This window comes from Centrocercus urophasianus, unplaced genomic scaffold (assembly GCF_019232065.1).
Source record: "Centrocercus urophasianus isolate 14NV4802_14NV808 unplaced genomic scaffold, USGS_Curo_1.0 seq_14, whole genome shotgun sequence".
Lineage (NCBI taxonomy): Eukaryota > Metazoa > Chordata > Aves > Galliformes > Phasianidae > Centrocercus > Centrocercus urophasianus.
In genome coordinates, this window is record NW_024884586.1 from 51,284,781 (window position 1) to 51,311,671 (window position 26,891).

Here is a 26,891-nt window from a genome sequence, read left to right on the forward strand (position 1 = left end):
ACGAGGCAAAATGTTTCCTGGCATGTCTGGCTGCTGGGAATGGCTGTGCAAGTTTCCCTGCAGGCAGTGCTGCCCGAGATGGGAGAAGCGGCCCCAGGAGAGCCAGGGCTGCTCAGGAGGCCACTTCCCCCTCTGAGCATCCTTCCAGTGCCTCTCCCCTCTGCTGAGCCATTGCACAAGAGGGGCACTGGGGCCGCTCTTCCTCCTGTGCATGACGCTTTCCTGCTCGTGCTCCCCAACAGCAACGGTTACAACTGCCCCGTGCCTCCAGCCCATGCTTTCCCTCAATGATTTCCCAGTGTGTGATGGATGCACTGCAATTATGAATATGGATCACGAAGATTTGCAATGTTTATAATTAATAATCTCTCTTGGACAGGGAGCTGAAGTGAGCTGCTGTGGCACATCCCTTCTGTAAGAGGTTTCCAACTCCACATTCATCATCCAACTGCTCTTTAAGAGAGCTCAGCCCTTCCCGGCCATCATGACGGCCCCAGGATCCTCTGCAATGGGGACGTGGCTGCAGCCTGCAGGCTCCGTCCTATGGCTCCCATGCTGTTTTCCCTCTCAGGGCGAGCAGCTCATGTTTTCTCACATTTTTTCTGAAGTCATTCTGTGTTTTTAGAAGGGTGCACTAAGCTGGGAAGGATTTTTTCGCAGGACTGTGTTTGCTTTGGGCACTGCCTCTGCACTGCCGTGCTCCGAGCGCTGTTCTACACTCTGTTGAACTGTGTTGTCCCCCTGCTCAGATTTGCTAGAGCCAGAGGACAGGGGGACAGGGCAGGATTGTTTGGCTGATGGAGGGCAGAGCTTTGCCAGGAGCAGGAAGGAAAACAGGGAGCATCACAGCCTTGGCTTTACCCCGGGGCTCGGCACTGGGCATGTGTTTCTAACAGGGAACATCTTTGAGGGAGTCTCCATTCTTGCTGGATGTCAATATGGGGTCCTCATCCTTCCTGAGGGTCTAAGACTCTCGCAGGGTGTTTTTTCAGAAAATGGAGATGGAAATATTCAGCTTTGAGATAGAGATGTTCAGCTTTGGGATAGAGATGTCCAGCATTGTGATGGAGATGTTCAGCGGGGAGAAAGAGAGATGGAGATACTCGGCGTTGGGATGGAGATATTCAGTGTTGGGATGGAGATACCCGGCATGGAGATGGAGATGTTCAGCAGCCATCAGCAGCCTGCTTGCCCACCCCAAACTCATCTGAAGTGACCACCGCCCTGTAGCAAGAGTGGAGGAAATTCAAACCCTTACTTTTGGACCAGGTGAAATGCTCCTTATCATTAAAAGGAGACGGGGTGGGGGTGTCCACTTTTCCCAGCTGGGTGTCCCTACATCCCGCATCCCACCCAGGCTCTGCCGGTGCCATCAGGAGGTGGAAGATGTGGGGGCAGCAGGAGCAGTGGGCTGTGCTCTGGGCTGGGCTGCTGAGCCCACAAGCATGGGGAAATAGCTGGGAAGAGCCAGCTGGCCCTGCTCCTCCAGCACTGCTGCATAGCCTGGCCGGAGAATAGTTGAAGCTTTGCCATGAGGAGCCTGGCTGTGTTGCAAAGCCCTTCCCATTCCCTGGGAATCGGGCAGCAGAGAGAAAGCAAAAGGCTGCAGACCTCGTTCTGGCTGGAGATGTGTCCTGTTGTCTTCAGCACAAATCATTCCAGTGATACGACCCCAGGGCTCTGTGTGTTGTGATCCACAACGGTGGGGATAGGTGACACAGCAGCCAGTGCTATGGCCACCAAAGAGCCCAGCTCCTGACCCATACCCAGCTGCAAATCACAGGGCGAGGAAAGAAGGACCCGCAGTGTTTCAGGTGGCTTTCTTCCATAGATCCTGGCTTTTGATGTCATCGTCACACTTTTGGATTCCACCCCCCATTGCACCATCCCAAAAAACAGCTCCCAGGGTAAATCTGAGCAGTGCAGGAAGATGACTTCAAACCAACTCCTGGTGCTCCTTAAGGGCTGCTGCATCCGCAGCGCCTCACTGCTGCCTCCGTCCTGAGCCATCGGGGATACCAATAGGTCCCTGTGGGTCCTTGCTGACCCCAGCCCCCTGGATTTGTGCTCTATAGGGCTGTGAACTTCTATCTGTTGCACTTTTCATTAAGAGCCAGCGGGGTTATGTGCACTCTGGGTGTGAGCTGGGCTCGCGCCCACGCTTGGCCATGGGTTGGGTTTTGACACCTTTTGGAAACCGCATTCGTTCCAGGGCAGCCAGCGGTGGCTTGGGGAAAAAAGAGGGGTTTTTAGCAGGAGGGAAACACGGAAACATGCAGACTGGAGCAGTGCTCTGTGCTCGTCATCACCACCAAGGAACCAGATCCAGATGGCACCGGTGCCTGGTGCCTGCTTGGTGACACAGATCCGGCTGCGTGCCAGGCTCTCAGAGCAGGATGCCTGCCACAGGGATCTGCTGCATCCCTCAGCCTCTTCCCCCTCACATCCCTTAAGCAGCACAGCCAGCAGTGGGTGCGCTGGGGATGTGGTGGCAGGATGCGGGGTCACCAGAGTGCACGTTCCCCCCGGGCTCCAGCTGTGCTCACGTCCCGTGAGGGCTGGCAGGCCTGCACCTGGCTGGGTGACTCAGCACAGCCCCGGGGGTCAGAGGGCTGCCCGGCTCTGCATATGCAATAGCTGCCCATGGGAGCGGGCTGAGTCACCGTGTGCCGCACAGCTGGCGGGCCGTGAGCACATCTGGCTGCCCTACAGGAGCAGAGCTGCTGTCCTGGCTGCTCACGGCCAGGCAGGGCCGCGGGGATTTGGTGTCTCCAAGAAGCTCAGCCAAAAAAGCCCGATAGACCTTGCACACTGTGCAGGCAGGGCAGTAAGTGGCCAGGAGCTGGCCCTGCTCTGTCCCCCGGGCTGGGTGGCTCGATCCGCTGCCCATGGACGCCGTCACCGTTCCAGCTTTGCTCCTGAAAACATTTGCATTTATTTTTGGGCAATACCTGCCTTTCTAAATATTTGCCTTGCTGTTAGTGCCTGGCCCGCTCGCAGCTGGGGCTCCCTCCTCTGCTCACCTCTACACCGGGATGAGATCCTAGCAGAGCATCCTCCAGCCGTACCCCTGGGGTACCCCGTGCCCAGGACCCCACCTCTCTTCACAGGCCCCACATCCCCCAGGGTGCCCATAGGATCACCACATCCCCCAGGCTGCACACAGGGTTACCCAGAGCATTTCAAGGGTCGTCCATCGTTCTGAAGCTCCCATTTGCCAGCACAGGCAGCTCCCAATGAGCCCCAGCTGCTGGAGACAAGACCCCAAGTTAGGAAATTCAACAGGGCTCCAAGGAGATGTCATCCCTCTCCTCCTGGCAGGACAGGTCACAGCAGAAGGCTGGGACAGGGACATGGTGGATTTCATCCCCACCTGAGTGCAAGGAACTGCAGTGACTCCTCCACGGCTTTGCCCCCTTTGAGGTGGTCCTGCTTTGCCTCCATCCCAGGTGCAGATGCAACACAAGTCCATCAAGTCCAGCTCTGCAGTTTGGGCATCTGCCAGCAGCAAGGAACGAGACCGAGTTTAGCGATACAATTATTTGTGTTGCAAGCAAGCCAAGAAATCCATGGCCAATGGAGCAAAGGGCCGTCCCCACCTCTGCTCCACATTGGATATGGCCCTCCAGGCCAGGACCCTTCCAGCACAGCTCCTTTCTTACCACTGAGGGTTGAATCATGGTGTTGCAGCCCTTCTTTCAACACACAGAAAGGATTTGGCAACCCTGCGGGCTATTAATAGAGCCGGGCTGTTTTCTGAGAGCCCCGCGTTGTGTTGAGAGCAAAGCAAACTGCAAGAGGCAAAGCATTGAGTTTACCTAAGGAGAGGTCAGGTGAGTGAGGAAACAAGCTGTCGGGGAGCAGGAACCAGAGCAGTGCCCTCTCCTCCCTTATCGTCTCCTGTCCCAGCGCTGGCTCCGCTCAGCCAGGAGGGAACAATGAACAAAGAGCAGCCACGTGGCACTGCAGGACTCGCCACCTGCGCTCCGTCCCCACTTCTGCCTTGCTTGGCCCATTCTGATTCCTGCTTTTCCAACTTGAGCTCCCCTTCTTCTGGCCTCTCAGGCTGGGCAAGTCTCCTGTACGGACACCTGCGTCGCTCAGCCTGGGGACGGAGCGAGACACCTTAGGGCGATGGGTGTAACCCCAGGAGGAGATGCTGGGATGTGGCATCTCTCTGTTGGGAAGGGAAAATAGAGCGAGAAGGCGTGTGGGGATTCTCAGCTCCAGAAGGAAGGAGGCAGAGGGGATCCAGCCCCTGTCTGGCTGAGCAGGACACACACGAAGCCACGTGTGGCAGCTGCCCTGTAGGGAACCGCAGTCCCCATCTCTCCCCTGGCCACGATTGGGAGCACAGCTGTATTCTCATCAATGGAAGCATCAGGCACACATCCTCAGCAATAAGGAAACCCGGCCCGCCCCAAGGCCACTCGTTATCTCACATCCCAGCTCCATCCTGCATCCTCCCTGTCCCAGATGTGCGTCAGCGCAGCTCCTCTGCCACCTCATGCCAACACCACACCAGCTCCTTCCCTTCTCCCATCCCCTCCTGGGATTGCAGCCCGATGCTTTTAAAATTGGATGTCCCTGAACGAGGCCCACCTGCCTTGCGCCCCTCACCACAGGGGCTGTTCAAAGAGCCTCAGCTGGTAGCTCTTCCCCAGCCACAGCTCCAGGAAGGCTGCCATCCTCCTCCTCCTTCCCCCAGCCTCGCCAGACGCTCCATCCCTGTGGCACCAGGAACTGATGAGCACAAGTGACACAAACCAGGACACCAGCTCTTGTCTTGGTTCACATCCTGGCAGCGCTGGCAGCTGCCCACACACAGGCACGTGTCCTTCCCATGACATCTGCTCCTGCATGCTTCCTCCTGCTGCAGCCACATCTTTAGCCATCCTACGGCTGTATTCCCACTGCATAGCCAACAATAGGGTCTGTGGCCACTGGTGCTCTGGGGCACCGAGGCAGGGATGGGTTGATAACAGCTGATTTGGAATGTTCACCTTCCATCCCACCTGAGAAAAGCTGTGGTTCACCCAGAGGGTCACAAAGCTGCAAGAACATGACTGCTTTCCTGTCCATGGTCATGCAACCAAACCCCCAGGGCTGGCTTCCAAGGGGATCAGTCTGCTGCCCTGAGCCACAGACCAGAAACACTCCGTAACAGTTCTTCTACAAGCTCTTTAAACATGAAAAGCTCATCCCACATGCTCCCTTAGTCCCTGCAGTGAGCACTCCTCTCCTTCCCTGCTCAGTCAGACCACAGCTCCTGGAGCACTCCGTACAGTGCTGGGCACTGAGTTAAACTGTTTTGCACTCAAACACAGCCATGTAATCCTCGTTTTGCATCCTCATTTTATCTTCTGTTCAAAGACACCTCAGACACCTCTCAGCTGCCCTGGGATGCAGAGCTCTTCTTTCTCAGCTCTTTTCACTCGAGGCCATTAGCACTTATTATTTCTTTCCATGTTGGTCTTCTCAGAGCCACAGCTACTAAAACAAACACAGTGCAGGACTGCTGCTGCCAGCGAATGCGAAGGCTGTAAGATACAGACGACAAACTGCTCTCAATATGCAGAACATTTTCTTTCTATTTGCACATATCCGGGTACACGCATGCCTGTAAAGATTTCCTCCATGCCCAAGAGCTTGAGATACACAACAACAAAGATATTTTGTGTTTAAAGAAACAGCCAAACCCAGAGTCAAACCATATGACCTGATGCAGCCCAGGACCCTGACCCAGACCTGTGCTCAGGGCCAGCAGCCCCACCTAACGCAGCCCATGGCCATGAGATGTGGCCAAGCATGTCTCCTCCGTGGTGCCTACAGCCGTGGCTGCACAGAGCTGCTGGCTGGGCTCAGGGCTCCTGGCACCTCCCTGCTGGGAGGCTCAGGGTTGGGGGACCCACTGGTGATATGAATGCTGAAACCCCTAGAGCTGTGAGTCCCCCAGCCCTTAGGCTTCCTGCAGCCACTGTCCCCCCCCCCAGCAGCAAACAGGCCCTCAGCCATCAGCACCCCCACAGGGTATCAGTTTCCTGGACCCCCATTGCTTTGATGGCAGTTCTCCAGGATCGATTAAGCAGCACTAGAGGCAGCAATTCTTCCAGCCAGAACTGAGATGTGGCACTGACCCCTAGTGACAGGCTTCTACTTGGATGCTGAGCAGCGAAGACCTGTGATAGAAAATGACACGCAGCCAAAAGCAGCAGGGATCCGGGAAGGCTCCTGGTATTGCACAAAATCTGCTAAGTCAGTGATCCTCCTGCAACTCAGCAGCCAAGGAGCCTTCCTGGAAGCGTGCTTCCATCCTAGACATGCTGCTCCAGGACACAAATGCACATCTCAAGTTGAACTTGAGATAAGAGTTTATTTAAGAGATGAATGAAAAGCCCAAACATTGCACTTTGTCTGCCTGAAGAGTGATGCAGCAAGAGGGAAAGCAGCCACCAGTGCTGGGTTAGTGCTGGAAATTACCCGTGTACAGGTCATGGAGCACAGTGTTACAAATTTGAGTTGCAGAGGAATGATGGGAACTCACAGAGGCTCTGCTTGCACATTGACCTACTCCTTTCCTTGGGAAAATGCAGTTGCATGGAAGACTGTGTACTGCACATTTATTACTTTAAATACATACGTTCTGGCTCTGAGCCTGTCAGAGTCCAAAAATGGTCTGTTTCAATTATGGGCTGCATGGAGGGCACAGAACTAATGGTCTATTCCTTGGCATTTCAAAATATTCCCATCTATGTGGGCTGCTTGCAGGACAAGAGAGACTTCACAGGGCTCTCAGCAGATCCTTAACATCATTTTTTCCCCTCACCAGTAGCTTCAGAGCCACAAACAGGGGGAGGACCTGACCCTCCCCACACATCTCAGCAGGGCTGTGGAACAGAGCAGATGTTTACTAAAGGCAGTGGGAAGACTGTTGTGGCCATTAGTGGAATTAGACAAAGCTTTCTTCCTAAAACATTGCTCTGTCCAGGTCATGTCCCATGCTGTCTTGCAGCACGGAATCAGACCGTCCCAAGGAAAGGAGCAGAGGCTGAAATGCCACTTCCCCACGCCCCAGATCTCCCACTCATCACCAGAAGGATGTGAAACAGCTCTGTCCCACATTGGCACCACCTGTCCCCAATACTGCCAGCCTTGCCTCTCACTTCTCCTTATCTCTGCACTGGTCTTTCTGCAGATCTCATTTCCTGCACCATCCTTGGCTCAGAAGGCACCAACCTCACTGCTGTTACCCAGACCAAAGAAAACTAGCAAAAGCTGTAAATAATCCCCTGGGCTCACAACCAAGAAAATGCCAGCATTGAGCAAAGCCACCTTCCAATCTGCCCGCCTTTGGGCTTTGCTGGCTAATCTTTATTTTGGGTACTCGCAGCTGTTGTGATGACCTGAGCTCTTCATAATAAAGCTGCTTTAGCCAGATATGCTATTACCCCTGGGAATGAGAACACTTGTGGATTCAGTTCACCACTCAGGTGTAAACAATTGCATGTCAGTTTAAACACTTCAGCCTTCCAGCCAGAGGTATGTTTGCCCTCCCAGCTCTGCACAGTTACCATGCAGATTTAACTGTTTATGGAGAGCAGAGCTTGCCAACACAGGTCTGTAGAGCCTCTGCTGAAACGAAGGGAAGATAAATGTTCTTTATCCCAGAATCACTCGCTCTCTTCCTGCTCAGATATATAGCAACTGTGAAGAAAAGCTGCAGTGTTTCAACTTTTCTGGCATAATTTCTGTGTGGGCAAGCCCTCAGTACGCCAAGTGAGCTCACTGCCTCTCCACTAACGAACAGGCAGGCAGAACTCAGCAGCAACCTCCATGAAGACCTGCTCTCACAATTTACTGTGAAATGCAACACGGCCTGCACCCAGGAGGGCCAAGCTACGTGTCGTATGGATGTGTTTCTGCTATCAGAAATCACAGGTACCACAGAACTACCTGCAACAGAACTACAGACAGAACTACAGAACTGCAACACAGAATTTAGACTGAAACTTAAGGGCCATCCCTGTCGATTTACAGTTGAACTCACTTCTCTCTCTGCTGCAAAGGCTCACTGAGGGCACTGTCCCACAGCCTCCCGCTCTCACAGCTCACTGTGCCTCCTGGCCTGCTTTTCCCTGCCTGCCAACCTCGGGGCTGTGCCCCGCAGGTCCCTCCCAGGGCCCTGGGCTTTCCCTGCTTTCACCCCGACTTGCTCAATCAGTTCCTCTCTGATTGTGGCTTTTTCTTCAGAGCCTTGCAGCTGCTGCTGCTCCTGTCTGTCCTCTTGGTGAGAGGAGGTATGGAGGGTGAACTCGGGCCCTGCGGCCTCCATCATCTGGAGGAAATCGTAAGCAGGAAGAGGTGGTTTCCAGACTTCCTCAGACAGGGTACCTGCAAGGTGAAGACAGTCTTTTGTTAATAAGTTAAGAGGCTGTGATGTAACCCACTTTACAGTCATTTCCATTTCAAAGCAAATATGGCTTTTCTGCCCTTCCAGTGAATGCAAAATTAAAGATCTCTTTTTAAAGTTCACTCTTTCTTCTCCACAACTAATAATGCCACCCAAACCAAACCAGCCACAGATGCATTAACATTTACAGGAGCTGGCTGAGGGCTCAGCTCCTCAAAGGCTGGTTCCTGTGTCTTCAGACATCAAGCTGTGAATTTTACAAGCAGCAGCACTCTCTCTCTCTACCAGTGAATGGATGTTTCACTCAGATCTCAAATCACTGTGCTAATGACTTAGCATTACTGAAATGCCATTAGGAATGAGGGGAGACTGCTGTCTCTACAGAGAGGAAGCAGCACCATTAATCGAGGATGCTCTTTAATTTGTGCTTTTAAGGCTGATCACACAGACCTAAAAGCTTAGCAAGGAGGCTGTGATGGCTGGCAGAGCCCTTGGCCATGCTGCCCAACCATCAGAGCACCCCTCTGGCACCTGGAAAGCTGAATGAAGGAAGGTCCTTAACTGGAGACCTAAATGACATCCATCCTTTGGCACTGGAGATGGGAAGAGCTGTGGGAGAAGGGCTGGGTCACAGAGCTGTAGCAGCCAGGCCACAAGTGATGTCTTTGATTACTGAGAACACCTCCATATCCTACCTTGCCAGGCTGCTGCTGCTGGCATTTGAAAACAATTGCTGTGAAAGGCTTATCTTAAGATTCCACAAGATCAAACCCCCATTTCAATTCAGGAGCCTGAAGCAGGCCATCAGCCAGCTGTTCCCAAGTTTGTGGCACCCAATGGCTACACCTACCATATGAGGAAGGCACATTTACACTGCTTTCCTCCAAAGCTTCAGCAGCTGATCAAGGAAGGAAGGCACTGAGTGAAAGGCTTCACAGCAAATGCCAACCGTTGATGTTCCAAAGACCACAGCAAGGCTTCGGCTTCCTCTCACTTTCCTGTCTATAAAAATGCTGGAAGTTGCCTAAAGAGAAGCTATTTCTAACGCTAGGACTCTGGAGATTTTCTTATTAGCAAGCAATGTTTCAGCAGGTCTGTTCTCAGCAATCAGAAAGCACAGCCAGGTCTGGGGATTATACAGGGAAGAGATGCCGATTCAGAACTATTCATGCTTGGCTCTGAATGTTAAACAGTCCTGCAGCAAACTCGTGAGTAAGGGTATTCTGTTCTGGCTGGACGATTTGTACTGCTCCAACTCAAACTAGAATAGCTAGTTTTTCCATAATTAAATTCCAGGACAGACAATTTATTGCACGTAGCATCTTCTCATAAACAGACCAAAGCTAACAGTGCATGCTTAGGAACATTTCAAACGCTCATCCACTTACTGCTGGGAATCTCCAGTCCTGCCTTCAGTTTCTCCAGCCAAGATAAGATGTTCATTTCAGTGATTGACTGCTCTGATGGGAACTTAAACACTTGACCTCCAGCATGAAGGTTCACCCAGACAAGAGCAGGCAGTGAAGGTATGGTGGCAAAGTATGCCTTCAGGACCCCACGGCCCACTGGAGTGTTCTTCCTGTTGGGGAGATCCAACAGCGTGCTCAACAACAGTTTGGCAGCAGAATATGTCCTCAGGGTCAAGAAAGCATTAAAGCTCTCAGGCTACTTTCAGCAAAACATGTGTGCATTGTTTTACCTATGGAACAGCTGTAGAAGTTCACAGCTCAAGGACTTAAGCCCTTATTGTCTAATGGACAGGGAGTGGACAGCAGAACAGTTAAGAAATCCTCTAGCAGGAGGAGCAGGGACAAATTCTGCTGGCACAAATTCTGCACAAAGGTGTGAAATCTTCTCCACCACAAGTTTTTAAGAGCAAGTCAGATGGGAATGGCACACTGCAGTTAACTCTCGTAGTGCTGGACATCTGCTGTGGGAACTACCAGCTCTTGACACCTCCCTGCAGCTGCAGCAGCCACCAGCAGGTAGAAGTGGTATGAGCTGGTGCAGAGGGCTGTGCTCATGCAATCCAGTCCCTTGGCATCTGTGGAGTGGTTTCCTGCAGTCAGTGGGCAGAGACAAGGAGTTGGAATGGCAACTCCTCCAAGAGACACAGGGAGAGCCAAAAGAGGAGATCCAACTAAGATGGAGGGTCAGCAAGGACACAGAGATGATGAGTCCTTCAGGTGCTATTTTCGGGCTCAGTGATGCACAGGGTCTGAGCTGGCTTTCACCATGGGAAGGAGGTCCTCTTTCTAGGATTATGTTACTCTTTTAAAGCCAGTGACCATTTTCTGCCCTGGTAAAGGACAGCTTATTCTTTCTCAGTAAAAGAGAACAGAGGCAGATGTGTAGGTGGGGAAGTTCCAGGGACTCTCATTTCTTGCGCATTACTGGCAAACAAAGTTAGCTAAACTCCAGCCCACGCTGCTAGGCACTTCCCAGACTTCAAAGCACGCTATGATTAAGACAGTGAGGTGTCTCTGGGCTTGAGCAAAACAATCAGAGGTTAAAAACTGAAAACTTACACAGGAGGGGAGGATTTTAAAAAGTCCCCTTTCCTATCTTTTTTTTTTTTTTAATTATTTTTAGTGCCAGGATTCATTTTGTTTCTCCATTATTTTTCAGGTTTGTCTTACAGAGCTTCTTCCAGAAACTTTCATTTTTCCCCACAGTCAGCAATCACTAATTGGCCCACTGTGTTTCACACTAATTGCTGATGGAATAATTATATTAAGACTCTCTAGGAGGGCAAATTTACTTCTTTTCTTCCACGTGTAAAAAAATAATAGTAATAAATTCAGGTCCAGAGTGAAGCTACCATGCAGCATCCTCGAGAAATTTTACTCTACTGGCAATTACTTCTGCAATCAATTAAGGTTTTTACTAATTTTACTTTTTTGTGCAATTTTGCAGCTGCCCAGAATACATACTGAATCACTGCTAAATGATTTGGCCTCCCAACCCATGATGATTTCAGACCCAATGATCACATTGCCACATCGATAGCGTTCTGAGTAATTGCAGACTCTGTTTTCTCCTTGCCCTGCACTGCTAAGAGCAAGGTAAGGGAAAGAAACAAAGAGGTTTTAGCATACTCACAAGTTCAACCAGCACGACACAAATGCTTGCTGAGATCTCCCTTTTGCCAGTGTCAGCATTTCCTTGCTTTCTGTTTGACCAATGTCACCGTCGCTAAACAAGATGAGGAAAGGCTTTCCGAGTTGCAAGTAGTGGGGCAGATTTTGCACGGTGATTTCTGGCTGCAAGACACCAAAACAAGAAGTTGGTGTGTAAGGGGATGAGGGAGCAAGACAAAATCAGACTTTCTGTTCTTACATGAGTGGGTCAGGGGCTGAGCAAAGCGGTGGGGTTTGCGTTGAATGCGAGAATCTCAAAATCCAGTGTGGATTTGGGGACTTCAGTGCACTTTGGAAATGCCTACACCCATCCATGCCTATCACAAGGCAGGTCTGAATGAGAAGCTGTGTACTTTGAGGTGAATGGGTGTGAGCAGAAAAGCAAAGCAGGTTTCATCCAGCTTATGTGCAGGGAGCAGGCCTTGGAAGATGCCTACAACAGTAGGTCCAGGACTAAAAGCACCAGCCAGCCAACCGACTCCCAGGGCCTCCTCCCAAGGGACAACACTACAAATAACACATTTCTGGCCAGACCGTTGGCTCCAAGTCATAAAGGATAAAAACAATGGGAGCAAATAATGAGCAAATGTATTTATTTTGCAAGCTCAGTGCTGTAATCAGCGCTTCTGAAAATGACTTCAGTGGAAAAAGGACACGTTTCTTTTACTTACAAAAAGGTCCAGCAGCTCATATCTGATCATCTCCACGATGTCCTGTGCACTCTGCTTGGACAAAGCGATGCCTTCCACGCTCTGACTGCTGCTCCTGGCAAGGAGGAGGGCAGGAGGAGACACTGCATATTTATGGGACCTGAAAAAAACCCAGCCAACTCACAGCAGGTACCAAACATACACAAACTAAGCTTTCAATTAAGGCAGGGGAGGTTTAGGTTAGATATTGGGAGGAAGTTTTTCAGCCAGAGGGTGGTGAGGCACTGGCACAGGTTGCCCAAGGAGGCTGTGGATGCCCCATCCCTGCAGGCATTCAAGGCCAGGCTGGATGTGGCTCTGGGCAGCCTGGGCTGCTGGTTGGCGACCTGCACACAGCAGGGGTTGGAGCTGGATGAGCACTGTGCTCCTGTGCAACCCAGGCCGTTCTAGGATCCTGTGATTGTATGATTCTATCAATTGAGCTCCATGGGCTTTGATTGTTGGCAGTTTTGTGCAGTTCTGCTGCAGTTCAGCAAACGTTACAGCAGCAGACATACCCTGTGACTCACTTTTATCAGATAAACCAGCCCCTCTGTTGCTCCTCAACATTCTTTGGGTGAAAGAGTTCAAGGGCATTAAAAGAAAAGCTGAGCAGGTGGAAATAGCAAAAATAGGAGAAGTCTGAGCAATGAAAGGGCACCACACCAAGATGGGTGAGCAACGTGCTGGAAGTTTGAAGAAGTTCACCCTAAAGACTCCAGATGTCACAGCCCAGAGGAAGGGTGAAACAGAGGAAGTGAACAGCCCCAGCTGTTTCTTGGGGGTGTCTGTAGTTTATTTGTCAAAAGGCTGCTGGTATTTCTTCTAAGGCTGTGACACCAGTATTGCTGGGGAAGTCAGCCTGTGTGAGAGAAACTGAGGGCATTTTGGGCTGAGGAGGCCTCTGATTTCCTTTTCTAGGGTAATCTGGTGTGCCTAATCTCCTTTTTTCTGTATGAAGAAGATGCAACGTGGGGGGAGACGTGCTCAAATGTGCTTTAAAGACCTTGGTGTTTGGTGTTTCATGCCACAAAGACAAAGCAGGTGAAGATGACACCAGATAAGACATTTCTGCGCCCTTCGGTTCAAATGCAGACCTTTCACTTTGCCCCTCACCCCATTTCTCTGCTGGGAAGAAAACACACCCACTGCACATCTGCTAAGGGAAAGCCAAGATCTGCACTGGTATCTTGACAAAGAGTGGCAGTAATGACCTTCCTGAGGCTTTCAAACCTTATCAATCCTTTGCTGACCTGTTCTCGTGCTCATCAGAGCTTTTTCACTTTCATTTTTCTGCTTTTTTTAGTCCGTTCTGCTTTGGTTTTCTGTCCATTTCCACACACTCAGGTGTTGGGTTTTTTGTTTGTTTTTTTGTTTGTTTGTTTTTTTCCTACCAGAATCTTCCCATTTTTCTCCAGATCACAGAAGCACAGCACTTTCTTAACTCCCATCACACTGTGACACCAATGGAAAGCCAGACGCTCCAGGAACTCTTGCAGCTCACACCCCAAAGGCCAGGGCTGTACCTCACACATATTTCTTTCCCCTAGAAATACCTGTCAGTCCAGCCCTGAGCTGTGCTGTGCCCTTCCTGCCTGGATTCAAGAGCTCCTCGAGTCCAGCACGTTATTTCACACCTCTGGTCACAGCTGGGGATCCTCTGAGCTGCTGAGAAGATCTGTAACTTCCCTGTTGGTTGTTTTTTCAAGTTAACTTGCATTTGCCTTTGATTGAGAACAGTAAAACCTCACAAATATTTTAAATTCTGCTCCTTTTTCAAACTTCCCAAGTCTTAAAGAGACACTCTGGCAGAGCCACGTCTCCAAGGAGGTCAGAACTCTTGTTCTCTGTGTCTAAAAAGATGAACTCATTCAGCAGCCTTTGATAAGGAAGCTCCCAACACTGCCAGAAAACCAACAAATTCCCCACCTAATAACTTACCCTGAAGTCACCTCTGATTTTCCCAGTAATATGACCAACACCTATCAAGTGGTTGCACTGCTGCTTGTGACAGCTTTCTATTTATATAGCTGGCATTACATGGGTAATACGAGACTTGCATTTAAATCAAAAACATCTGCAAACAAATGCTTGGCAGGAATCTGCGACATCTAAATATGTGAGAAATAAATGACTTCATTCAAAGAATTTCTTCATTGGTGCTTTGTTGCATTTGTTCCCAACGGACCAGGTGTTTGCTGAGCAAACAGTTTTGTTTAGAACATTCCTTGGTGCATTTTGTATACCTTTTCTTCTGGGGGAATGTGAGCAGGGCCCAGTTTTCTGTGACTTAGGAGCCACAAACATTTCCTTAGTGTGAGCTTAGCAGAAAAACAGCTTTTCTTCTCTCGAGAAGGGAAGTGAGCCCGACTCTTGCATAAGGAATTCCTGTAAGTGTTTACTTTCTACTTACACTTGAGAAGATGACCATCTACAGTAGCTTCACCCACAAATAACAGCTAAAAACACCTTCCACAGCCAGAATCCAAACTTGGCAGAATGAATATCAATACAAACTGCATTAACTATCCCAAGCAAATAGGAGCACTCTCCAGACTATGGCTGCAGCAGGAGGATGGAGATGTGTTCTTGAATGCGTCACTGCTGACAGGACACAGACTTCTGTTGGTGTCATCAAACACAGCAGGGATGTGGCACGTTCCTAAGAAACTAGCAAAAAGAATTCACTGCTATGTTAATGGCTGTTAAAACCCACGCCAGCAAAAAGGGACGCTTGGGGATTTTTAATGCTGCACTGGTGGCTGATTCCTGATGGGAACGAGATGCTGGGAGAAGGCAAAGACCCCTTCTGGATCTCCCTGCATTTATAAGCACTGAAACATCCCTCACAGCCTGATTCAAAGCACTTTTCCTGTTGGAGGAGCGAGCATGAGCCTTAAGCTAAATGTACAGACCCATGGACTCTAAAGTCCCATTAGCTACAATTTGGCTTAAACCGAGAGCTGCATTTTCCAGCACCCAGACACAATTCCTATTCCACTGGTAGCCAAGAACTCCTTGCAAGAAGGCAGCACACAGACTCTCTTTCGGTTGCTATTTGCAAACAGGGTCAACCACCAGAGCAAGAGTCAAATTTACACCTCTGGCTTTGCAGCATCCCCCCCTGCACTTCCCTTCCTCACCCATCACATGCACTTCTGCAGCATCAGAGCACGGAAGACAGAAAAAGAAGGTGCAGAGATGGCAGCAATAGGCAGAAAAATAGCAAGTCAGCATTTCTTCTCAAAGGAAAGAGAAGGGCAGAACTCTTTTTTTCTTCCTCACATTCTGATCTAGCTAAAAAATAACATTTTTCCAGCCTGTTTTTTCCCCATATAGGTTTGGTCTTGTTTTACAGGGAACCCAACAGATGCGTGAGGGACTGGCAGGGATAGAGGACTAAAAATACCCAGAGTGAACCTGAACAACAGGAAGGGAGCTGACAGTTCATAACAACAGGGTTAAATAGGTCGCTTGTGGAAGGGCTGTAAATCAGCAGCCCAGTCACCGCTCCATCTCTCTTTGGCAGAGTCCTGAACAATCTTGCTACTGGGCTAAGACATTTGTAGATGTTTGGGTTGCTGATAAACACTCAGCATGGGCAGAGACACTCGCTTTAGGCAGCAGCTTTCACTAAATGCAGGTCAGTCTGAATTGTCACAAAGAAAAAAACAACTTACAAAGCCAAGACATCATCTTCGAAATACATCCCTGTTGTTACGTGCCCACTTAAGATGCTTCCTGCCTCTGTGAAGGCTTCCCTGACTGTAAAAGAGACAAAGAATCATAAATAAACAATAGAAAGAGAAGTGTCAGCTTCCTTCTGGAAGTCAAATCACCACATCTGCATATGTAACACCCTCCCACAGCAAACTGTCAGCTGTGAACAAAAATATGAGTAGCGGCTGATGAGAAATGGGTGCATCTCATGGCCACAGGCTACACAAGGGAGGAGCTGGCAGCCACTGAAAGGATGAGAAGGAAAGAGTTCCTATTATGAGAGCAGCCTTTGCTCTTTAGCCACCAGCACTGAGTTTCCAGGATCTGCATGACAGAGATACTGATGGAAAGTGAAACGCCCTTGAGAACTTAAAGACCATAAGTGGTGTTCTTAAAAACAGGAGACCAATTAAAAGGCTAAATAGAAATCTTATAAATCACAGCAACCTTTTGGAAAAGACTACTGCAGGAGTGTTAAGTGGCCAGAACTCTCTCCGTCAAGTGTCTTTTTGTCTTATTGGGCTCCTCCAAACAGGAGGATCTGTTACAACCACCGAGGGTCCAAAGGCACCTTGAAGGCACACTGTGTGCCACTGCTTCTTGCAGCTGCAAGGAGAGGGCTTTCCCTCTGCTGTCACAGTTCAGAGTGCAGCATCAAACCATCGATCCTTGACAGCTGCTAAGGTCTACTTCTCACCTTAGGAAGCCAGTGAACTCACACAATGGGGATAAAAGGATGTGACTCCCTTTAATCTGTAACAGCTGAATCTATCTGCACTCAGAGATTGAGAGCAGAGCTCCAGAAGGAGCCAGCTCCAAGAGCTGGTTTATGCCCTTATAAAAACATCCTCAGTTTTAGGCAACTGGATCCATGGAAGAGACAAACGTTGTGAGAATATGCAAGCCACAGTGTGTGAGCTTGTAAAATGCACTAGATAAAGATCAGGGAGAAAAAAAACAACCCTGCCTAAGCAGGCTGAAAATGGGGCACATTTCAGTTCTCCCACTCTTTATACCAAGCAGTTGAAGACAACAAAAAAGGCTCTTCTCATTTATGTCAGAGGAGTCAGGTCTTCGCACGAGTTGAAGTTACGATTCAGATACAGCTGTGATAAACGTTGCTACAGAATGCAACTAAAATCTCATTCAGACAGAATTTATTGTTCCTTGTAATGCGGATCATCGTGTCAAAACTGGCCAACCCAGGCACTTGGGACCAGTGACTCAGACCTCAGTAAACTGAAGCTGCCTCAAAGCTCTTCACTTTTTTGTTCTTTGCCTCTCTGCCTTTCCAGCAAAATTTAAGGATGCATTTTTCATTGCGATCCCCTGGAACCACGAGGGCTACAAGCTTTTTTTTATACTGATTTCTTTTCTGAAAGAAAGCTTGGATCCTTAAAGAGTGGCTTGTTGGGAGTTCAGACACTGCAAGAAATAACACATGCCACAGTGCTTGTGACACAGGTTGCCCAATTAGGCTTGTGACCGTAGAATGGCCTGGGTTGAAAAAGATCACAGTGATCATCTATTTTCAACCCCCCTCTGCCACATGCAGGGTCACCAACCACCAGCCCAGGCTGCCCAGAGCCACATCCAGCCTGTGATGTCAAGCAAATCAGGATCTGACATTGGTTTTCAGATTCACTTGGTCTTCAATCACTTGATGTCAGTGCTGACGCAACAACCCAAGCGATCAGATGAAGAGGAACAGTGAGAGCTTCGCTCTGAGAGCTTCACCAACAAACCCTCTGCTAATGTGGTGGCCCAGCTACAGGAGAAAAGGCCATGAAGAAGACTGTGAGCTGTGCGAGGCACGAAGGGACCCAGTGTGATACACAAAGAGCAGGCTTAAATCCAAACATCCTCAGGAGAGCACTTCCACTGGCATTTAACTTGAAACACTCACTTGAGACGTAAGTAAGCATGTGCTCAAGTGCTGTCCTGGAGAGGCCTTGGCTGCAGGAATTCTCTCCTAAATCAGGACAACATTCAGCACAGTCCACACTTGGGACTCGTAGGCTCATTCCTGCTGTTCCCTCGCCATCACACTCTGCTTTGCAGCTCCTTCCTATCACAATTCCAAAACTGTCAGCATTTTGGGGACATTTTGTGACAGACCCAGCGTCCCACACAGCAGCCTCGTAGTTCTGTGCAAGAAAACCTACATGCACACAGTTCTACAACAGATACAGAGCACTTCCTAAAAGCTATTTATCCTGAAAACTATATGAGATGGTAGATTGTGTAGTACTTTGCTTTCTTTATTGAGTGAAAGCTTGAAGCTAAGCTGCTTTCTGCCTTTTGCTGGTGTTAACTGTGCCTGCTGGGTGACAATGGACAGGCAACACAAGATCTCAGAAAAAGTGAACGGGGATCAATCCTTCATCATCTCTTCTAACACAATATCCAGCAGCCCACAGAATGCTTGGGCAGCAGTTACTGGAAAACAGGAAATTCACAGCCATGCATAAAATCCTCCACAAAATAAACTCACTGCCAAGGCATGCTGTGGATACCAGGCAGAGATACCAATCAGAGATTCTGATTATGCCAACACAAGCCATTAGATACAAAGCAGGAGGGAGATTTCTAGACTAAGGAAGATCCTGAATGATGATTCCTGGAGTCTAGTTCCATGCTGCCAGGGAAAGAAATCCCTCTGAACATGTAATTGTTTTCCTAAATGTCTGCTGTTGCCATGCTGGAGAGAAAAAAATATGGGTCATGTGGGTCCTTTCTTTATTCTGCCCCAACCTAAGTCTGATCACGAGTTGAAGTGAGCAGTCTGTGCACAGACAAAGCCCCACAGACAACTTCAGATAATGTTTAATGCTTGATTTACACCAATGCTTGGCAAGCCCTACAACGTTACCAGAAATCTGAGGAGCACAGGTGTGTTCTTGAACAACTGCTGCACATCTTAGGACACAGCCCTAATTCCAAATGTGCTTCTGAGTAGCAAATGAACCCCTGTAAAGTTCTCCCATCTTCCAGGAAAATGCTCACTCACTGCCCTGGTAATACTCTGTATCTCCCTGCAATCCCTTTCTATTATCATTTTTTTTGACAAAACTCTTTTAGCTCACATCCATTGAGTTTCTTAATATAGTTCTCACACTAAGTGATGGAAAAAGTCCAGAGCTTCATTTAACTGGGCATCTCATTGCTCTACTTCAGTTAACTGGAAATGGCAATGACGTGACACGTTGCTGGTTCAGGTAACAACAGGAATTTTTGCTACGAGAACATAAATATAAAACTTCCAGAGAAGTCTGCAGGCTGTTAAAGACAGCAACGTGGTTTCCCTGACTCCTGGTCTGGGTTTGGTGCCAAACAGCTGGCTCCAAATTTCTGCTCCCTCAGATTATACTGCGTGACACTCAGCTATCCCTCAGGCTACACAATGAGAAAGCATCCCATCTTTCTTCTCCCTTGGCATCCGTGGCTGAGTTACCCAGACTGCAGATGCCATTCTAGATTGCAGCGTGAGCGTGCCCCAGGGGAGGAGGAAACCTTGTGGGTTCCATACAGAGCTGTTTGGAAGCCTCCAAGCCCTGTGTTTCCAAAGACAGAAGGTCTAGAAGGAAAGGAATATCTTCTGTGCATAGTCTGAGCTCACAATGCCATCTGGATCCAGGCAGGCTCCCTGCAAAGAACTCGTCTCACAGATCACATGCTGTCTGCAGTGCTGTCATCTGGGCTAACACAGGCACCACTGCTGCAGACAATGGAATACATGGAATAAAAGGATGATTCCAGAGCTCAGCTGATGAAAACTAGGGAAAAAAATGTTTGAAAGTTTTTTTGAGACCAGTAAGATTTTCTGCTAAATTTAACACTTAGACACAGGCCCTCCAGAAGAAGGAAGGCATGCTAGATGTCACCTGGCTTGGTGAACAAGGCCCAAATGTTTACTGCCATTTTCTTCTGTTCTTATCTCTGAGCACAGTGGATTCCCCCTGAACCTCCTCATGCAACTCATTAGCTTTACTGCATTTAACCAAAGGTTACAGGCACGCTGGGTCTTCAAAAAGAAAAACAGTCTGAAATTTTGATCTTGACAAAGATCATAAAAACATCCCCCTTTTAGCACAGTGACTCCTAGAGAGAGTGGTAAATTGGAGACTGTGGGGCTGGAAGATCCTATCTGCCCACTGTGGATATGATGGAAGCATCACATGACATTCCTTTTCTAGACTGACTTTATTCCCTTTTCCTCATTAACATGTCTGATTGCCATTCTGGTGCAGCACTCTATGTAACAGACAGGAGAGGCACAACTCCAAGTTTCAGCCACCCTGCATTCCTAGCATTGACCAGGATGACACTGACCAAGAATACAATGTGAGATAAATTAAGATAAGTTCAGAACACTCCTTCTAGCAACTGTGCTTAGCACTTACAGCTGGGACCAACCACTGCAGAAACTGGGCTCACCTATTGCAAAATCCAAAGAAGGATTTCAGAGGCTTGGTAGCACGTCATTCCTGTTTGATGCAAGAACTTTGCATTTTACCTCACTGCTTTTTTTTTATATTTCAGACTCCATGTCAGTTTCAAGTTGAGACTCCCACATTTGCAAGAGGAGGAGTCAGTGAGATAACCACCCATGCAACAGTGGAAAGAGCTTTCTTTTAAAAAGCATGCTATGACATTACATGTGGAATTCAAGAAAAGACTGATGAGTCTGGGCTTGTTCAGTCAGTGGGTGAGAAGAGGTTTGAGAGCAGCTTACAGCTCCTTTGAAGGGGACTCATGAAGAGGATAGAGGCAGACTTTTCATGGTAAGGGACAGGAAATACAACAGGGACAGCGAAATTGTGGCTAAGTAAATTCAGATTGGCTGTTTGTGAAAACACCTCTTTGTGCAGACAGCTGTGCAGCCCTGGGACAGGTCATCATGGAATTGTTGTTTTGTACTGGCCCAAGCACACCTCCAAGACCTGTCAGGGTTGTCACATGCCAGCACAGTGAATATAGTAAATACACCCACAGTTGCTGGCTGATGTCACAATATAAACTTTAGGTGCCACATATGGAATTACCCCAATCTTCTACTTACAAAAACCAAGAAAGGTGGTGCCAGGTAGGCTTTGATGTGAGCAAACATGATTGGTTCTTTAGAGAAAATGAAACATGGAGAACTTCCCAAGCATCTGAAATCAACCATCTCTGGTCAGCAATTAAATTCAAATGCTTAAGCCATAAAATCTCACTCACCTTTACTTGTGGCTGTGCTGAATACTCCCAGAACAGAAGAGTGGTGATAGGATGACAGCTCAGATGGAAGCTCTCCTCTTAAATACCGTTCTGCTTCATCAATCGTTGCCAGCTTCAGAGGGCAAGAGACTTGACTCCTATAGAAAGGCAGACAAACAAGGTGGGCTGCCTTCTTCGCTTTTGGGAAGAAGAGACAAAATCCTCATAACAACTCTTCCCTAACCCAATGTGACAGCCATTTGATCTCAATAGAGAACAAAACCAGCTGCCTCTGGGAAGGAAGGGCATCATCTAGGCACTGAAAGGCACTGGGACTGGTTGTGGTGAAGAGAATAGCCCTAAGCCAATCTGCATGCTCTGAGACCCTTTCTGCACACAGAACAGTCTGGCATCCCTCAGCTAAACTGCACAGATCACTTGGTTTAGAGTAAGGGCTCGGCTGTGCTTCCAATAAAACCAAAGAGGGTTTTGCCATTCATATGGACCATATTCATCTATTTTGCCATTCACCTTAGGACCACACCCCATCCCTGGACAGGGATCCACATAAAAAATAACTGAGAAGGAATTCTGTAGAGAGAGAGAGGAAAAGTGATGACAGATGATGTATTGTCCAAGAAGAGATGTTTTTGACAAAGAAAAGCACAGAAAGTTATAAAACTAATTTCCAAATCAGATCTATAACAGGATCTGACATTTTTCCAAAATGGAATGCCATTACACAGGCCACAAAGCATCCAAAACATCATCTGGTAGATGTGCCAGTGTTACAGTGTGGGGACTCATTAAAAGGCACTTACAACACGATGAAACTGGTCAGTTCTTCAGTTCCCAACATGCCACTGTACGTTATTGGTTGCTCTCCCTTCTTGTAAATCTTTATGGTAGGAAACTGAGTGACATTCTCCATTGTGCAAACACCAGGCCAGTCCCAGCAGTTTACTCGAGACAGCAAAATCCCCTGAGTTCCTGGAATGGAAAACAAACACATAGAAATAGTAAGAAAAAAAAAAAGAGAAAGTGAAATGCTTGAAAAAGGGAGCTATGTGAACTTTTTTGGATGCTACTGCATATGTTTGTATTAACATAGCAGAACTCCTATTTGCTTTGGTGTGCATCCTACTGAGCTGGATGCTAGCACACTGCACATACATGGAGCACATCCAGGTGATCACTGAAACGTTACTCAATCATTCCTGGAGTGAAATGCTGCTCTGTGTAGGCAGGATGTCACAATCCAGCCCAAAATAAGCAATCCCTTCCAGTCCATGCTGTCTCCCTCTTGAAGTTATCCATGGACATGCTGTACAGCACTGAATATAAAAGCAATTATTTCCAGACTACTACTATATTAAATATTCCAGCAGGTGTGAATGGATTAAAACAATAGACCACAGAGAGATTAAACCCAGGGAAGTGGCAGCTTTCACTTCTCAGAAAGAAATACCCAAAAACATTCACATCTGGATGCAATGAAAGCCTGAGGCAAACATCCAGAAGTATACATGGCAGTAAGAACAGGTGCTGGAAATACTTCATGAATAAGGCTAAGACAAAGAAACCAGGCAGGCCTTTGCTTACAGGAGAAAAAGAGGGAAAATAAAGCTTGGCATGGAAGAGGCTGATGCACATGGGGAGGAACAGCTCCAGACACAACCACATGCTGGGGACCATCCAGCTAGAAGGCAGCTCTGCTGAAGAGAACCTGGGGATGCTGGTGGACAGTAAGTCAAACATGACCAGTCCTATGCTGCTTCTGCTAAGAAGGCCAATGGCATCCTGGGCTGTATGACACAAAGCAGGTCATACTTTCCTCTGCCCAGCACTGGTGAGGCACCTGGAGTTCTGAGCTCACTGCCAGCAAAAGAGGCAACAGGCAAAAACCAGAACACAGGAGGATCCTGATGACCTCCAGAGATCCTTTCCAACCTAAACCATCCTGTCATTCAAGGCTTTTTTATTGAACGAGGTGCCCAGTATTGAAAAGTATCTAATTTACCTAAAACGTGGAGCTAAATACACAGTGAGAAGTTAAAGGTCACATAAACAAACTGCAATGCAATCTGGCAATCTGATGGCTTTCACTCTATTGTACCTATGCAAGATGCTCATCTCCAAGGCACCAGCAGGTACTTCAGGCCCCTAACTAAGAGGCTGGGGTTTTACAAGTAGGTAACTGGGAAAGGAACTGGAAAAGGAACTTTCCCAATGCTTGGGAACTACAGAGCAGTCAGTCCAAATCTGATTTCTTGGACAAGTACTAAAAAAGCCTTTTAATCATCAATGTGATAAAAAGGGATCTGTAAGCAATGAAACAGATGAATGCTGTTCTCTTCATACTTTCCACGAGCCCAAGACAGAGCACCTGCAACTTCAGCACGTCCCTATCAGCTGTCCTTTCATCTGCAGGCTGGGTGAAAGCAGCTGCTAGTCCACTGCTAAGTGTGTGCTAACTGGCCAGCAGGTGATCACTGGCCTCAGTAGCCACAACCTCCTGGCTGCTGCCTTGCCTGACCTGCCTCTGACCTACTTGCAGGTTTGACCAATGACAGCAGGGCTGTGTGCAGTCCTCAGGCCATACGTCGTTCATGCCCACTGCAGGAATGCAGTATCTCAGAGATCTTTATACCTTTGCTAAATTTGTTTGAACAAGATTCAACAATTGCATGGGAAAGATGGGATGAAGCGCTGAGACAGGGACACATGTGGAAGCAGGTCACTGCAAGATGTTGTGACCTTCAGACACCAGGGCAAGGGCAGACAATGAGGATTTCTCACGAAGACTACAGCAGATCAAAGCAACCAAGCTTTCTTCTCTGTGTGCCTTGGGTTTGATTCTGATCACTGCTTTCACTAGAGGCCTGGATGATGGAAAAACACACATCCAGCAGATGATCCTAGATTCAGAGGGGCAGAAAGATTTGAAGAGCAAATGCAACACTCTGTAACGAAGAACAGGATTGACACATATCATTAGTGCTGCAGATAAGGGCAAAGCTCACCCTTGGATGAACTCACAACAGCATCTGCAAAATACAGAAGGAAAAGGATGCTCTTGTATTTTTTTCTGGTGATGCTTTTGCAGGACCCATCGAGCCTTCGTGCAAGCTGGAAAACACATTTTTGAAAGGTGTAAGCAGCTGAGAGAAAATCTGAGCGAGAGAGGTGTTTAAAAGACATGTCTCCTGAAGAAAAGGGGTGCTTCTTCCTAACAGAAATTGCCTGGGAAAGGGAAACAATAAAACCTAAGAACATGCAAAGTCTGGTCCTGAGGTGACAGTGGGATCTCTCTCAGCTGCCAGCTGGGAAAAGACGAGCAACAATTTATCCCCAGGCAGAGAGGCTTGACCAAGTATTAAAATTAGCTCCTGAGAACCAAGCGTAGGCAAGTCTTAGGCAGAACAGTTACTGAAGGGTTTTAATCACGAGTTAGACATTTCTGTCAGGGATTGGCAAGGCTCCCCAAAGATGGGTAAAGACACAAGTGACCTCTGTGTGATTTCCCATCCCAAAGCTCTGCATCCTTGACATCTCACCAGACCGTTTTATACAGCCTTCTTTTTCGGTTCTGCCTTGTGTCAAATGTATGGACAGAAGAAGCAAGTAGCAGCACAGAACTACTGGTCTGCAATTCCACTCAGACAGGCCAGAGCTGTCAAAACACTCCAAGAGAGCAGAAATGGTTTGTGTCATTCTCCAGGCTGTGAAATAACATCTCAATTTAAAAGCCTGCCCTGGGATTTATTTCACACCTCTGATCCGGTATGGCTGGTTCTCATCAACTGTTACCACATAATTTTGTGTCTTGCCCAACACAGAATAAAATGGCACGCAAACTGAGCTTTGATGTCTTGTTAAAACTGCAAGGCTCCTCTGAGGTCCTCCAAATGGGATTTAAAGTATTTGGATACCACCTTGGGGGATTATGTACCAAGAATGACCAAGATCCCCCAAGGAAGCCCCAGCTGGCCTGAGGAATGCTGTGTATGGGATGACCACTCCACCATCCCAAGCTGCACCGTGTTATTAATTACCAAACACACAGCAGTTTCAGGAGTTGAGTAATTCAGCAAAAGGCAGCACAGCCCTGTGGTCACTGTTGAGCTGCTGGATGGGATGAAAGTTGAAGGAGAAACAGGGGATACTTCCTTTCTATGATTTTAGGTGCTATTCAAACTGGCGACGGAGAGAACTTCTGTTGTAAGGGTCTTCTAAAACAAGGACAAGAAGATCATTGAAAGCTACAAGGAACAGTGCAGGATATGCAAAAAATCAAGACTCCCTTAAGCAGCTGGGCCTTTGGAGAGCAGGACTGGCATTTTCAACTTTGAGAGCTGGTCTGAAGTCTACAAGATGAAAGAGAATTAAGTTATCTGTGAAGTGTTGCACTTCAAGAGGAGGAATCCAGTGCAGAAAGGGAAATGACTACCTGCACAGCATCACTGCAGGAAAGCATGTCAGAGAATCTCACAGCCCACCAGCTGTTGATGTGTCACATATCTAATGTATGTGCTAACAGAAAATGAATGGCATTTGGTGTTCTGGCAGATCCTGGGTCAGAGGGCCCCCTCTCAGACCACACCACAGCTTTGGGTATGGAAGCAGAGTTCAAAAGGAATCTGACAATCTGATCTCTCTGGTGACAGCAATAGGACCTGAGGGAACGGCACGGAGCTGCATTGGGGAGGGTCAGGTTGGGGCTTAGGAAAAGAACCTTTGGCAGAAGATGGTCGGCCTGGAACATGCTTGCCAGGGCAGTGGTCACAGCCCAAGTTGAAGGAACATTTGCACAGTGCTCTCAGAATATAGGGCTGGGTTTTGGGTGGCTGTATGGAGCCAGGAGTTGGACTCAGTGATCTTTGTGGGTCCCTCCCAATTCAGGATATTCTATGACTCAATTCTGTGTGCTAAATCACAAAGGTTTTTTTTAACATAAGTTAGAACTACAACTTCAGATCTCTGTCTCTGAAAGTCATTGGGCAGGAAGACCCCACAAGCATCAGGAGAGGGAAGTAAAATTGTTTTTCAGCTCAGTTTTTCAGCATATTGCTCTTCTTTTGTAGTGGTTTCCTCCTACCTTTGCAAAAAAGGCTAATGAAACATCTGAGAAATACAGTGACCCTGTCACACCTTCACAGCCTTCTGTTGCAGGGGGGCTGCTTTCATAGATTTACGTTTTACATAAGAAAACAAGAGGTGCCCTGGTTAGCCTCAGTGCAAAGAGAATGGCACACTCTCAGTGCAAGAGCAGAAAATGTGCTCTTTTCAGCAAGACAAAGGTGTTTCTCTTGATCTCTCATTTGATCGGATCTCTTAACAAAGAGAAAACACTTGGAGGGCTGTAAACTTCATTTGATGATGATCTGCTGACTGTTACTGGATGATTCATGGGGTCATCCCAGTCTCCAGCCTCCTCTGCACCCTCTTTATTTCGATGGCCTATTCTCAGTGCCATTTTCCATGGAAAATTGGCATCAAAAGTGGGACCTCATCCTGTATCTATCTAAAAACGTGCTTCTAGCATAGCTGACTCATGCCTCAAACAGCTGCTCTTGGCTTCTGAGCCCTTGGGAGGGGTTTCACCCTGAACAGCAGATACCTGTACTACTGGGGGAGCTGAGAAATTGCCCCAGAGCAACAGCCCATGTTTAATTCTCATTGTCCTGCATAGCTCAAGCTCTTCTTCCTGATGCAGACTTCTGCCCCTTGCAC

General features: G+C 48.1%; 1 protein-coding gene across 3 annotated transcripts in view; it reads right to left on the reverse strand.

Annotated features, from left to right (window-relative positions):
• Positions 1–5,567: 5,567 nt before the first annotated feature.
• Positions 5,568–26,891, reverse strand: part of TXNDC16 (thioredoxin domain containing 16) — a 44,299-nt gene continuing 22,975 nt past the window's right edge. For 2 of the 3 annotated variants that reach the window (XM_042814150.1, XM_042814149.1), the window contains exons 14-20: positions 21,980–22,148; positions 21,180–21,316; positions 15,920–16,004; positions 12,222–12,360; positions 11,513–11,673; positions 9,799–9,989; positions 5,568–8,391 (exon numbers count right to left, since the gene is read on the reverse strand). In XM_042814150.1, coding sequence (XP_042670084.1) covers positions 8,102–8,391; positions 9,799–9,989; positions 11,513–11,673; positions 12,222–12,360; positions 15,920–16,004; positions 21,180–21,316; positions 21,980–22,148 — 1,172 coding nt within the window. In that variant the 3' untranslated portion in view covers positions 5,568–8,101. The remainder of the gene's footprint in view (positions 8,392–9,798; positions 9,990–11,512; positions 11,674–12,221; positions 12,361–15,919; positions 16,005–21,179; positions 21,317–21,979; positions 22,149–26,891) is intronic. The other variant, XM_042814152.1, reaches the window with a different exon arrangement.